The sequence below is a fragment of the Eutrigla gurnardus genome (assembly GCF_963514095.1).
Source record: "Eutrigla gurnardus genome assembly, chromosome: 13".
Classification (NCBI taxonomy): domain Eukaryota; kingdom Metazoa; phylum Chordata; class Actinopteri; order Perciformes; family Triglidae; genus Eutrigla; species Eutrigla gurnardus.
In genome coordinates, this window is record NC_139936.1 from 1388216 (window position 1) to 1402976 (window position 14761).

At 43.8% G+C, this 14761-nt stretch overlaps 2 protein-coding genes and 1 long non-coding RNA gene across 5 annotated transcripts in view; 2 read left to right on the forward strand and 1 right to left on the reverse strand.

The window, feature by feature from the left end:
* The window catches only part of gramd2b (GRAM domain containing 2B), a gene marked incomplete at its 5' end in the record, with an annotated part of 10358 nt that extends 3885 nt beyond the window's left edge, over window positions 1–6473 (forward strand). For 2 of the 3 annotated variants that reach the window (XM_084025246.1, XM_084025248.1), the window contains 13 exons: window positions 840–959; window positions 1447–1534; window positions 1652–1721; window positions 1810–1913; window positions 2561–2656; window positions 2804–2875; window positions 3181–3270; window positions 3411–3522; window positions 3913–4059; window positions 4455–4530; window positions 4665–4766; window positions 5024–5105; window positions 6109–6473. In XM_084025246.1, the coding sequence (XP_083881372.1) occupies window positions 840–959; window positions 1447–1534; window positions 1652–1721; window positions 1810–1913; window positions 2561–2656; window positions 2804–2875; window positions 3181–3270; window positions 3411–3522; window positions 3913–4059; window positions 4455–4530; window positions 4665–4766; window positions 5024–5105; window positions 6109–6150 (1201 nt within the window). In that variant the 3' untranslated portion in view covers window positions 6151–6473. The remainder of the gene's footprint in view (window positions 1–839; window positions 960–1446; window positions 1535–1651; window positions 1722–1809; window positions 1914–2560; window positions 2657–2803; window positions 2876–3180; window positions 3271–3410; window positions 3523–3912; window positions 4060–4454; window positions 4531–4664; window positions 4767–5023; window positions 5106–6108) is intronic. The other variant, XM_084025247.1, reaches the window with a different exon arrangement.
* On the reverse strand, window positions 2847–5975 carry LOC311023445. Its single transcript, XR_014598212.1, has 3 exons — window positions 5705–5975; window positions 3149–3267; window positions 2847–2933 (listed from the first exon to the last, which is right to left on the reverse strand). It is a non-coding gene; the product is annotated as an uncharacterized lncRNA (long non-coding RNA).
* Window positions 6474–8014: 1541 nt separating the features above from the next.
* On the forward strand, window positions 8015–13466 carry LOC311023691 (sperm-associated microtubule inner protein 10-like; the record flags this gene model as incomplete). The annotated part of the gene is made up of 4 exons (XM_084025683.1): window positions 8015–8049; window positions 8615–8723; window positions 13057–13235; window positions 13341–13466. The coding sequence occupies 4 exons, from the start codon at window positions 8015–8017 to the stop codon at window positions 13384–13386; spliced, it is 369 nt and encodes a 122-aa protein (XP_083881809.1). The 3' UTR covers window positions 13387–13466.
* Between the last annotated feature and the right edge of the window lie 1295 nt (window positions 13467–14761).

The following is a 14761-nucleotide window of genomic DNA, read 5'->3' on the forward strand; positions in this document are numbered from 1 at the left end:
CGATGGCTGACGTCTCCATGATGACGTCCACGTCTGTCTCCTCAGTTTCTCTTCTTTGCAGCAACAATGAAAATAGTTGCAGCTTCAAGTTGCTGATAAACTGTGAGACGATCAAACAGCTTATCAAACTTGAAATGACTCCTAATCTGTGTTGACCGACGAGTAAATCAGTCACAGTGTTAGAGGTCATTCAGTCTCCTTCTGTCCCGCTGAGCTCTGGTTGGTCGGTTCCTGTCACATGTTACATTACAAAGAATTCATATCAGACATGTTTGTGTGATCTTCTGTAGTTGTGTCTCATTTGTATCAAAACCCACAGTATGTATTATTTATACTCTCAGTGTTGCTTTGTGTTGCACGGCCGCCTGTACCAAATAGATGTTGTTGTAATTATTATAATGATTCGTTTTGTTGCTTCCTGTTGCCGTTCATGTTAATTTTGTTCCTGAAAATGTCAATGTTACATTTACAGAAGTACTTTTGAACTTGTTTGACGGTTTGATCAACGTCCTCTTGTTTGTTCTGTTTTGGTGTTTGTCCTCTTACTGTAAAGACATTTCCCCTCGAAGGACAATAAAGATAAACACAAATATTAATTGTCCTTTCCTTTTTAAACTCTCAAATATGAAGTGTCTGACTGACAGATCCAGCGATGAAGGAGGCTGATATCTATAATTATTCCTCATATGTCTCTTTTTATATGCAATAAATGTCCCACACTGATATGTTATATTTATTATGTTAAATTTAAAATAATTATGAGTCTGGATTTAAGTCTGCTTGTATGAACGTTAATGACGTCTCCATCTGAGTCTGAATGTGGTTTTGTTTGTTTGCAGTTCAGACGTGGAAAACGTGGCAGAGCGGCTGAGATGTGAGCCGAGGGCCAACGAGACTCTGCAGACCACCGATCCGGATCAACAGGAGCCGCCGGGCCGCAGTAAACCAGCGTTGGTCAGGTTGGTACACAGAACCTGGTTCTCCTCGAGGACTGGACTTCAAATACATTTGCATTTTTCCTTTTTTACAGTAAAACGCTGTCAGCTGGTTGTCCTGCTGCCCCCTAGTGGCCACAAACATATTAATGCAGCTTATATATATATAGCTGACGCCAACATCAGGAAGAAGGAACACAAGAAAATTGAGAAGTACCAAGGGTTGAAAGAGCAGCTGGAACAGAGGTGGAAGGTCAAGACTAGCGTGGTCCCCGTGGTAGTGGGGCACTCGGGGCAGTAACCCCCAAACTGGGAGAGTGGCTCCAACAGATCCCAGGAACAACATCTGAAGCCTCAGTCCAGAAGAGTGCAGTCCTAGGAACAGCCAAGCTACTGTGCAGAACCCTCAAACTCCCAGGCCTCTGGAGGACCCGAGCTTGAGGATGATACCACCCCACCAGGGGTGAGAAGGAGATTTTTTTTTTCATATATATATATATCCTGTCTGCAGATCAAAGACCTTCGACACCTCTCTGCTGACTCAGGTCCAGATCGACTTGGACTCCAAGATAGACAGGAAGAAGTCTCACTACAGCCAGGTGAGCTCTCATTGGGTGTGGGATGAGTGATGTCATGGCTTCATTACCGTTCCAATAATTAGAACCAATACTCACGTTGTGCGTGGCTCTGCGTGACCGATCCTCGTCGTGTTGCAGATTTCCAAGAGCAACTGCCAGTACCATAAAATATTTAAGGAGATCAGCAAAGAGGAACAGCTCCGACAGAGTGAGTCATCGACGCTCACAAACGTCAGTCCACCTTAAATACGGGAGGAGATGAAAGCTAAAGGCGGCGTCCTCTGTTTGATTGCCAGGTTACACGTGTGCTCTGCAGAAGGACATCCTCTACCAGGGACGCATGTTCGTCTCCGACCACTGGATCGGCTTCCACTCCAAGGTGTTTGGCAAAGACACCAAGGTGAGTCGCGTCGCCATGGCGACCACGTGATCTTTCATCATATGAAGAATTCAAACGGTGCAACATTTATAAAGAAGTCCAGATATCTCTCTATCAATTACAGACAACTTTTTGTGTTGTTTGTAAAATGACAGAAACAGTGATGCTGTAGTTCAGTTGCAACGTTCTGCAGAGTAAATATGTAAAATCTTATGTCATGAACCTGCGCTTGAATATATTTTTCATCGTTTTTGGTTATTTATGTACGACAGCGTATTAGGCCCACTGTAGGAACGTAAAACCGCCCGATCCATAAATACCCCTAAGATGACAGTTCATCAACATCATCACCCTAAGGACCTTAACGAGGCGTTGTCACACGTTGGGATGATTCATTACAAACATAAACGTACATTCATGGGACGTTAGCTAGCATAGATGCTGGTTGTTAGCATTGGAATAAACTCGCAAATTTGCAACTTTTTTTCTCTGAATATTGCCCTCCTCTCTCGGCTCCGTTTTTTGTTTTTTTCTCACCCCACGTTCTGTGAGGTTCTGTGAGGTTCTGTGAGGTCATGGTTCTGTGAGGTTATGGTTCAGTGAGGTCATCATTCTGTAGATGCGACAGTAACTTACTGTGAACGTGTCCTGGTTTCCGTCCGTCTCAGATCGCCATCCCTGTGATGTCCGTCACGCACATCAAGAAGACCAAAACCGCCATCCTGCTGCCAAACGCCCTGGTGATCGCCACCGCCAACGACCGGGTGAGAGGCTCCGCCCTCTTCTTAACGCTCACACATGAATAAGAGAATAAACCTGCAGGTTTTATCTCATTCTTCAATCAATTTTCAAATATCTGTAAAAAAAAAAACATAGAAAACGTTAAAACTTGTGTGATTCTGTTGTTTCAGTACGTCTTCGTGTCCTTCATGTCGAGAGACAACACCTACAAGTTCTTGATGTCTGTCTGTCTTCATCTGGAGGTGAGACGGGTGTCTCACCATCCTCCTGTCTGCTCGCTCATAGTTGCTAGTAGAAAACCTAAACAATGATATTATTCTTTAGTATTATTTCACATAGATTTAGATCCAATCAAACACGAGCAGAGGAACTCAGAGAGAAACCAGCCAGTAGAAGCGTCCTTCATAGGGAGACTTTTTACTTTAAGTACATTTCAGAGCCTGTACTTCTACTTCTCTTTAGTCTTTTTGAAGTATCTGTACTTCTACTTGAGTAGAGAACATCTTCTTACTTACTTGTTCTTCTTTTATCTTATCTTAATGAGCAGGAGAAGAGTCCGTGCAGCAGCCCCATCCCGTCCTCGGCGGCAAACAGCTTCAGAGGTCAAAGGTCACCTTTGTCGCCTCGCTTCCCCCTGGTGGGTCAGACACAGACTCACTCAGAGCACAATACCTGGTCTGATGTCCAGGTGATGATCTAACTCCTGCCTGTCTGCCTGTCTGTCTGTCTGTCTGTCTGTCTGTCTGTCTGCCTGCCTGTCTGCCTGTCTGCCTGTAGAGTTTCCCAGGTGATTTCTGTGATCTGGACGTGGCAGTGAGACAGAGGAGGCAGGAGATGGAGGAGAGCAGCAGCTCCGACTCCCAGACCCCCGACTATGAAAAGATAGCAGGTATCACCCGCCGACCCGCTGACCAATCAGCAGCAGCTTCTACTGAAGTACCTGAAGTTTTACTGACATTTCTATTTCTGCAGCAGGATTTGCAGAACATGTATTCTCTATATTCCCCTTTTTATTTCATGAAGCGAGCATCATTCTTTAGACCTGAGAGAAGCTCCGGTGTATGTGAACAGCGGAGGATGTAATGTTAGACCTGGACACGATCCGTGTCAGACAACCAGGAGAAAGAAGAAGAACCCCGCGGTGTCTCATTACGTGGTGGAGTTCACTTAGCAGCTGAACACCAACACACAGCTGGTGTCATGAGGGTCAGGTTGAGTCCTGGTCCACCGGTAACAAGTCTTCCTACTCACGCCGCTTCCTGTCTCCCTCATGCTGCAGAGTTTCCTGTCCCTCAGTTCCTGGATGTGTTGAAACACTCGGACGGTGCAGCTCCTCCTGAACGTCCAGAACACCAGCACAAAGCCAAGAACCAGCATCAGACCCAGCAGAGATCAGACCACAAGCAGCACCACAAACACCACGCTGGTAAGGAGCTCGTCCTGCCTGCAGCGCCAGTACAACGATCGTTTCGCACCGACTATGATCAAGTCTGTAAGAGTTATTATTAAAAGTGTGAGACAAGAAGTCGTTGAGCATGAAGCCAAAAATATAACGCACTTTGTGAAAAACACTACGTTGTTTTGAATAAAATTTTCAGACAATATTGGTGTCATATTGTCCTGTAATTTATATACAGGACAAAGAAGTGAGGACCCAATACGGAACTCTGTGGGACACCACATCCAAACATGTTACTACCTCCACAAAAGTGTTGCTGGTTTCCAATAAAATACGAGTTTACAGCCCAGCTGATCAATACAGGACCAATTAAGTGTATTTTACTGTTCGGATCAATAAGAAAAGTGAGTTTTTGTTTCCAGGCACGGAGCTGGTGATTGACAGCAGTACTCTGAAACCAGTTTCCCTCAACACTCTGCTGTTTGTCTACCTGCTACTGTGAGTCCACCGCTGTGCATTCATTCATTCGTTCATTCACCGATATTTACATTTTCATTAGTCTCTTTAGTTTTTGCAGCATAAATGTGCTGAATAAGAATAAATCATGTATTTTTGTGTGTGTGTGTTCTCAGAGTGTGTGTCCTGGTCATGTCTTCCTGCTACTTGGCCTTTAAGATCGTCTCATTGGAGGAGAGACTGATGACGCTTGGCTCCGTCACTGAGTTCCACCAGGAGTGAGTTTTTAAAATAAAAAACTTTATCTATGAACAGATTTGGAACAGAAACATATTAACAGGTTTCAGGTTGGGTTCAGGTCTGGTTAGGGTTCAGGTGGGTTCGGGTTGGGTTCTGGTTCTTGTTGGGTTTGGGTTAAAGTCCTTTGTTGTTTGAGCCAAACTGTTTCCTCCTAAAGTGACAAAGATCCATGAAACCAATGATGTTGCCCTTTATTTTGTTCCTACTGAAGAATACGGTTTGTTTCTCCCTGCAGGAGTGAGTTCCTGAGGGGGAGCGACGTGAAGTCGGAGCTTTTCTCTGAACTTCTGAGCATCAACCTGATGAAGCTGGAGAAGGTCAGTCGCTCTGCCCGAGTCCTAAAAACCCAGACCTGGTTCTCGTTAACATCCGGACACTCCGAAGGAAAATCTAGTTCGGTTACATTCGATTATAAACATTCGATTTTTAGATTAAAAACTTCAACAGATGCTTCGGAAGTAAATCTAGGATTTGTGAGAGAATCTTGAACAAAAAGGGCTTTTCAACCAGTTCACAGAAAACTCAGAAGATTATAAATGAAGTTAAAATATATATTTGGTATTCAGACGCCAGATCCAGATATCGTCTATAACCAGAGATGATAAAGAAACATTCTTTATCATCGTCCTGTTGTTTGTGTGACATTCCAGTAAAGTAAAAATAAATTAATTGGCTTTTCATAATTTAATATTATTATATAATATAATATATAATAATATTCAGTCAGCCACAGTCTATTAAGTGCATTTTATTTAATATTAAGTAGTTCTTACTTTGAATTTTTATTAGAATTGACAGTGGAACTACTAAACTCTTGCCCGGTGTTTGAAGCTGCTGCAGCCAAATCATCCGCTTTTTATTTCAACTTTGTGACCTCGATCAGCCGGCATGTTAACTCGTGTTAACGGTGTTTTACCTTCGTCTCTGGCGTGAGGAACAGAAACAGGCACAGGAAGCCTTGGGAGTGAAACCAGACGCCCGTTGGCGTTAATCAAACATTTATAGTCAGCGATCCGTCGGTCGAACAGAGATGCCGTCGTCTGTAAGGAGAGATCGACACAAACAGCAGCTGACGGACGTGTGGAAACAGGAAACACTCAAATATGGACCAGGAACCTGCAAATATTATTTTAAAAAAAACATTCAAGAAGAAATGCATGAAGGCTGGATGGTTTTAAATTTGTATGAATATCCTTTAGAAGTATTGAAAATAGTTTTAAAACATACAACAATATATCCTCAGTAAAGATTAGATAACAGTGAGACTGAAAGGACGTTATGTTGACCAGTAAAAACATCCGTTATCTTCTGATCTTCCAGGTGCAGAAGAACCTGCAGAGACTTCTGGATGAAGCTGCCTGAGCCAGTACGCTCAGGCAGCTTCACCAGTATACAGGAAACCAGCATACTGGAAACCAGCATACTGGAAACCAGCATACAGGAAACCAGCATACCGGAAACCAGCAAACCGGAAACCAGCATATTGAAAACCGGCATACCGGAAACCGGCATATTGGAAACCAGCATACGGGAAACCAGCATACCAGAAACCAGCATACCGGAAACCAGTATACAGGAAACCAGCATAGTGGAAACCAGTATACAGGAAACCAGTATACAGGAAACCAGCATACAGGAAACCAGTGTACTGGAAACCAGTATACTGGGAACCAGCATCCAGTCGGTTTTTTACCTAGATGTTATGAACTGACAGTACTGAGATGTGTTGATGCATCAGACGGAGCAAACACTGTTAACGGGTGAAGTGTTCCCCGGTAGCCACACCCACCCTGCAGTGATGTCACGGTGCACCGAGTACACTTCTACATCACCGGCTGCAGTTACAGACCAACCTGGTCAACGTTTTTAAGGTTGGGAATCAAACCCTCTGGTAGAATACAATAGTATTAAATAGAATTACAGTAGTATTACAGTAGTATTACAGTTGTATTACAGTAGTACAGCTTGATGTAAATGCAGTATTTTATCTGGTTCCACTGAGGCAAACGTATACATGTGTTGATCTCGTGTTGCTGTATTTGCTTTTAAAGCAGTGAAGGTTTTTGGACCCTGACTGAACTTACTGCTGTTTACAGGATCGTACATGTGGAGGGGTCAAGGTTCACGATCCAGGACGGGATTCTCACCCGTTTGCCTCACGTTGCCTTAACGTTCTACCTTCATGTGTCTTAGAACTGCTGCCTTTCTGAGACCAAAGCAGACCTTTGACTTCAGGGACTCCATTCTCTTCACATTCAGAATTTGACAATCAGAGCGTATCTGTCGCCTCCACACGGCTGAGTCGGCCGCTAGCAGCTAACAGTGCTACCGTAACTTCATCTTCAGGTTTACTGATTATTCTTCCCCCATGTTGTTACTGACAGTAAATAATATGAGATTCTGTTTATGTGTTTGAAGCATATATCAGATGATTCTGTTGGCAGATGAAGCTGATTTATTATATTTACCTTCTAGATGACTTTTACACATCAGACTGTTACAGAGATGTCAATGACTGAATATAGAAATTATACACAGATTTAATGACGTGATTTTGTTTTTCTCAGTCGGGGAATAAAGTTTTATTTTTGCTGAAATGTTTCTGCATTATTTGATTTTGTCTTTATGTCACATTCTCCGTTGAAGTTTGAGTCTTCTGGGTTTTTTAAACATCGCCGGTTAATCTTTGAGAGAAACTGAAGTTTAGGTTCTGACACGTAAACACAGTTTATATATATATTGCAATATTACAGGAGAAAACTTGGAGATTTATGAGAAAAAAACTCACAGATTTACCAGATTACAGAGTCATACATTTGTGAGAAATAAACTCATTGCTGTGCATGAAGCCTGACGTAGACGACAGGATCAAATGGAATTGTAAATTTGCAAGAATTTCCTCGTAAATGTACAATTTGAATCTAAAAGACTCTGATCTCAGAAGATTGCGGCTCCATTTAAAAAATAAATCAATTGAAATACCTACAATGGCCGTAATACGCTGTTGCATTATTCTGATGGATCCGACTTGTTGGTTTAAAAAGTGTCTTTCATTCAAAAACAACACAAACACAAAGAAAATCAAAGGGTTTCCAACAAACATGGAAGCCTAAACCTCCTGAGCAGGTGAATCTAATAACTCCGACCCCAGTCTGCTCTTGTAATCCCACCCTCGACCCACAATGCACCTGGAGGGTTACTAAGGCGACCCTGACAGTCAACAAACATGGCCGATCCTGCCGGGCGTTCCCACCAACACGAGTGAGTAACGATTCTGCCAAACAACAACAAAAAGACCAAGTTGAACCTTTTCCTCAATTTGAATGTTTGATGACTTTACCAACAACTCTCCTTCAATACGCATCTTGTATTCATCATGATCTTGCCTCGTCGGGGTTAGGGTTGTCTGCAGAATGTTTCTGTTCCTCAGAAGTTGACTACTCAGATGTTTACTTCACTGTTAAATGTGACACGTTGACCTTAGAGAGTCTAGGAAACCGGCTGCACTTAAAAAAAGGCAAGTAAAGTCCTTAAGTTCAGTGGACTTTATATCTACTTGTTAAGTTTACTTACTTTTATTAAGTTGTCCAACAAAGTAAATTGAACTTGATCTTTCTAAGTATTAGCAACTTAAGTAAGCCAAGTTGCCTGACTGAACAGTTGTGTTTACTCCGGAGAATGAAGGAAAAACAAAGGAAGCTCAACAAAGAATGATTAGTGAAGCGGGATATTTTTACATTTATGTTTGATAAAAATGTAAATGTGAAGTTAGAGGAAATGACGTGGCACCTGAAAAGTAATTGGTCATCTTCACGTTCCCTCGGAGGCGATCCAGTTCCCACGTCCCGACGTTCTCGGCCCGACATCCCATGATCCCCAAACTGTACGTGTTGCCATGGAAACAGGACATGAAGAACCGGCAGCTGCTGATGAAGGTAGAAACGAACGCATCTCAGGTCAAACTGTTCATTCACATTCATTCATAGTGTGTGTGTGTGTGTGTGTGTGTGTGTGTGTGTGTGTGTGTGTGTGTGTGCGTGTGTGTATGTGTGTGTGTGTGTGTGTGTGTGTATATGAAGGTAAATCGATGTCAAAACACTTAGAAAGACGCGCAGCAGCGTGTGTGTGAACGCATGGTTATTTGTTATGCGTGCGTGCGTGCGTGCGTTGTCGTGCGCAGGTTGTATGTCACGCGTAACAAGAAGCTGCGTACATATGAAGCAGCGTGCGCACGTCTGTCTGTCACTGTTTGACAAATGTTGTTACGCGTTCACATGCACGTGCGGTCGCAGATTCTGATGCTGCGCGGCCGGAAGCTGATCTGCTGTGCGCGCACCAAACGTGTAACATGAGCGTGTAATGTAGTTGGCCTTTTCATTTAAGTCAACCAGGGGAGGCAGCAGCGAGCCATACTTTGCCTGCCGGACCGGAAATTTAAAAGAAGAAGAAGAAAAAGAAGAAGGAGAAAGGTGAGTGGGAAAGATGGTGAGTACTATATAAATACATAGGTCATTTGTGTTGTGTAAGTTTTAAAGTAGAGTCTGGAGTATTGCTTGTTGCAGTGTAAACAAAACATTGAAACTGGGCCCCTCCTCTCGGGTTCAACTGTGTAACGTAACGTAGCCTCCTGCCACAGACAGCAGCAGTTATGAGGACCACAAAGGAAAGGAAATATAGCCTAGTCCAGCGGTACTCATCCGCCGGCCACCTATTTGTGGCCCCGGAACTATTATTTCTTCAGTATGTGTTTTGGTTGGGTCAACACGTGTATCGGGACTTGTCTCCATGCCAACAGACAGCCTGTTATTGGGTCGCGCTGCGAGCATTTTTAAGTTTCACTTTCGTTTTTGAAGCGGTTCGCATGTTGCCACTTTGCCAGTAGGAGCATAGATAGATAGCATAGACGGGAAAAAAGATTACATGAAAGTGGCGTGTTCCAAGTTCTCTGCCTAAAGAAAGGTGGACAGTGAAAATCGCCAATTTAAAGAAGAATGGACTGAAAAGTTTGCATTCATTCTTCCTCCAACCAGCACAAGACCCATGTGCTTAATATGCAGGAGACTATCTGTGATGAAGATTTCCAATTTGAAAACGGCATTATGAGACAAAGCATACACATTATGAAGAAACATATCCTCAAAATTCAGAGGTAAGAACAACAAAAAGAAATGCACTAAATACAGTATATGACATGTGGCCTGACCGACCTCAATAAATGGACCTTTGAGTCATTGAAAAACATCTTTGTGGCCCTTGAGGATTTGTATTTGAGTACGCCTGGCCTAGTCCGAGAGAAGCGTGTGCCCGAGGTGACGGTGAACAGTTGATACTCTGCCCCATCGTGTGAGTAACAATCTTAGGACGTAAATGAAGTGGCGTGCATGTATTGGGTGTAAAAGTGCAGTGACTGCCATCTTGTTTCCCTCACAGCTTCCGAGTCTGCGCCCGGCAGAGGACAGAGTGCAAGTGGAAGACCAGCGGTGGTCGTGGAGGATCGGTGTTGCCAAGCTACCACAATTATGGACCCCTCCCCCCCACACCCCCTTTTATCATTTCTGTGAATAAATATTGTTTTAAATGCCCTTTACAGTCTCCAAGCACTTTCTTGCCTTTAAACAGCTCCTTGCTCTTACAGAGCTTGCTTTAATTGAAAACACATTTTAAATTACACACATAACTTTTGCTAGCTGGGGTCTATATAGACATGTTATACAATATTATTATTAGATTTAGGCTAATTGAAAAACACAGACACAAAGTTAGTAGCCTAGATACAGTACATGTTTTCCGTTTTTCGTTCTTTTATTTTGAAGCGAAAAACATCACATCCTGCTGTGTAATGAGCTGCATTGAACACAAGCAGATCTATTGAGAACAAAAAATCCATATTTCCTTTTATTTTGGCGAAAAGTAATGCAAAAGTAATGTAAAAGCAGTGTAATGCCTTACAATTCAAAGACAGTAATATTGTAATGTAACTAATTACTTTGACAGTAACATGCAGGGCTGGACTGGGACCAAAAATCGGCCCGGGCATTTCCAGCCGAGACCGGCCCACCAGGTATCGATGGAAAGACAATGAAGCCTATGAATGAAAACAATTTTTTGTGTGACAATGCTTGTACACTGTTGGGCATCGCCCCTCGGCTGTAATTGGTCCAGCCCAGAATCAATCATGACTAAGGGGCCGATCTACCAGTTTTGTGTACCAATAGCAGTGTTTCCCACAGGATTCTATCGTGGGGGGCTTGTGATCTTGTAGGGGGGTCCAGGGGCATGCTCCCCCCGGGAGAATATTTTTAATAGATTTAATTTTAATGCATCAATTTGATGAATTTTGAGAACCAAAATATGACATTAATCACTGACCAATTTCTTACAAACTGCTGGTACTAATACAAAATGTTGACATACTAAATGGGGTTGAGGAGTTCAAGCATTCAAGAAAAGATGAAAAGAAAAATGACTAAAACACAGTGCTGAGCCTTCCAGGGTTCCCCAATTAGTTTTCACTGAGGGCCAAATTATGTCCAGGTTGGTTGTAGTAGCAGATAGTAGTAGTAGTCATAGCCTGTGTTGAGGGACAGATAAAAATGTACGCTTGAAAGAAAATAAGTCCAATATCAACGATTTATTTATTTGAATGCCCCTGGACAATATTTTGATCAACAACAAAAAACAACAGCACTAGTGGCGCACTAGAGGAAAACAATATTGTATAACTTGTTTTCCTCTTGTTTGCAGCGTCTTGCTTTTGTCTTGTAATTTGCAGACGGTCCCTGCGCACTCGCCCGGCTGCCGGCTGCGCATATAGATCAATGTTCTCCGTTCAGCTCGGAGGACAGCTGATTTTTGTAAAAAAAATCTGTGTTTTGGTGCTTGTAGCTCGTAGTCTTTGATATTACGGTGGGGAAGAGGCATCATTTGTGTTTGAAAACGTTTCACTTCAGATGTATTGATCCCGAATCTGTGAATATATTTTCAACTTCACCGACTCTTTATTTCACCTTATGGCAGGTTATTAGTTAGTCACTGGGTCCGCACGGTTGGGGATGGCTGCTTTATACTATTAGTTTATTATGACTATTATTATTATTAAATTAAGTGGGTGACTATTCCTCAGCCTTCCTTGGTGTTTTGGTTTTGACATACGCGCACGCACTGTCAAACTCGCGCAGCTAAAGGGGGGTCGGCGGGGGGGACGCCTTGCCATGGCGACGGGGGTAAACAGGACGTTGATGAACCAAATCAGCCGCGAGGATTTCCCCTTATAATAAGCGCTGCTGCCCTCCTGTTTAGGCCTATTATTAGAGCCGCTAGTTAAGTCCATTCAATGTGTGGGAAACACTGAATATGTATCATGACTAATACCATTAATAACACTAATACCATTAGTAAAAAATACATTTAAAAAAAAGGCTCGGCCCAAAATCGCCATCGGCCCTTCGGGCAAATGCCCGATATGCCCGATGGCCAGTCCAGCCCTGGTAACAAGTAATAAATAATGCATTACGCTTTTGAAGTAACTTGCCCAACACTGGTTCTCACTCATCTAAGAAAGAATCTCTTATTTATCTCGACTCTGAAGACAGCAAAACTGCCATGTCCCGTCATCCACCCATGTTTGTATCTCGCATTGGATCGATTGCACCATCTACTGGATGAAAATGGAACACAGAACAACTACATTACACGTCTATGTTACGCGTTTGGTGCGCGCACAGCAGATCAATTCCGGCCGCGCAGCATCAGAATCTGCGACCGCACGTGCGTGTGAACGCGTAACAACATTTGTCAAACAGTGACAGACAGACGTGCGCACGCTGCTTCATATGTACGCCGCTTCTTGTTACGCGTGACAGAGTCTGCGCACGTCGTTTCCGCGTACATGTGAGCGCCTGACAAAAATGTTCAATTATCTTCATGCGAGCGTTAATGCGTGCGTTCGCTAAAAAACGCATGAATGTTACGCGTAGTTACTCCGCGTAATGTGATCACAGGCGTGCAGCAGCCATCACGCGTGAACGTGCGCGTGAACGCGTGACCATTATAAGTCAATGAGGAAACTACATTACACGTCAGGCGCTGTGTGCTGCACAGGCGTCAAAGCACGCGGGTGTGACGCGTTCAGTTGATAGTTGCGCAAGTAATATGAAACGATTCTGACGCCATACTGTGTGCATGTGTGTGTGTGTGTGTGCGTGTGTGTGTGTGTGTGCGTGTGTGTGTGTGTGTGTGCGTGTGTGTATGTGTGTGTGTGTGTGTCAGAACGCTGCTCTAGCAGAGATCCCTGTGGTTCCTCATGAGGAGTCTTTGTGTTTTGGTGGTCGGGAGCGTCTCTGCCACAGTCAGGACTCCTCCTCATCTTCTTCACCCTCCTCCTCCTCCTCCTCGGCTCCTCTCAGCCAGACAGGACTGACAGCTCATTGCTCCTCCCACTTCTCCAGGTAAAACCACAGCTTCAGGTGTTTCAAGTCACGTCAGGAAAAAAAAAGAAGACAAATGACAAAGAAAAGTGATTTGGATTTATTTCTGTTGAATTGTGTTTGCAGATACAACAGCTCCGTGGTGACGACCAGGAGACTCTACCAGAGCTGAACAACACACACACACACACACACACACACACACACACACACACACACACACACACACACACACACACACACACACACACACACACAATAAACCTGTCTGTCTGTGGCTTTCATCGCAGCTGTGTGTTTAATGGTTTCCAAACAGATACACTAATAATCAATTAGGACTTTAGCTACTGCTGGTAATTATGATTTGTATCCATGAATCACTGTTTGCTGACAGCGTCTCTTTAAATTCAACATGTGTTTGTCTGATGAATGACTGTTTGGTCCTGCAGTTCCCGTACTGACCACCAGGTGTCGGTGTTTGTGAATGTAACATCACAGGAGCTGAAAAGCTGCAGGTCTGAAATAGCCTACGTCACAGCACATTCATTCTTAATTTATTTAATCTCTCTCAAATCAGGATGATTCTCTTTGTTTTAATTCAACTTTAATAAATGTAACGTGGCACACTCAGACCTCCATACTAGACGTCATTAAAACACCAGGAAAATCACCGTAGACTTATGACGTCATGACAATGAGACGCTCTGAACTTCTCCGCTGAATGAAGTTAAACTGGTGCTTTCATTCCTCCCTCGTGTGTATTGTTCAGTGTTCGGCATCGAGCGCGTCCTCGGAGAAAGTGGCCGTTGTCTCCTATGCAAACGATGCTGCCGCGCACGCGCTCGTTTACACGCTCGTGCGTCTCCGTGTGAATATCTCAGCGTGTCACAGAGAAGACAAACCCCTTTGTTTTATGTTACCACACACGCGCACACGCGCACGCGCACACACTGAAGGGTTTCGTGTTTAGATTTCTGATGCTTCATGTTGCTTCTTCTGTGTTGACATTTAGCTTTGGGGAATGTGTTATTATTCATTTGGCACGACATTATCTGCTGTCAGTCAGCACATGCGCAGTTGGTTCCCTGTCCTCGTGGTCCAGTGTTTTGGGGGTAAATACTCATCTTATCGACGGCCCTCGCGACTCGGATTGGCCAGGACGCGCGCCAAAGTCCGGCGCGTAATGGACACCGATCCATCACGTCTCCTCCTTCCTCTGGTTCCCGGCATGCTGGGATGTCTCGAGAGAGAGAGGGAGAGAGAGAGAGAGAGAGAGAGAGAGAGAGAGAGAGAGAGAGAGAGAGAGAGAGAGAGAGAGAGAGAGAGAGAGAGAGAGAGAGAGAGAGAGAGTGAGTTGGTGTCCTTTACGCACATTACGCGCAGGTCTAAATCACTGTTAGTCTGTAACTTCTGGATGTAAATGTTCCATCCGGACTTCTAGGACCTCTTCCTCGGACTGTTCGGTACTAGATGCAGGTGTTTAGTTCCCGTGGTTCTGGAGCAGGTGTTTAGTTCCCGTGGTTCTGGAGCAGGTGTTTAGTTCCCGT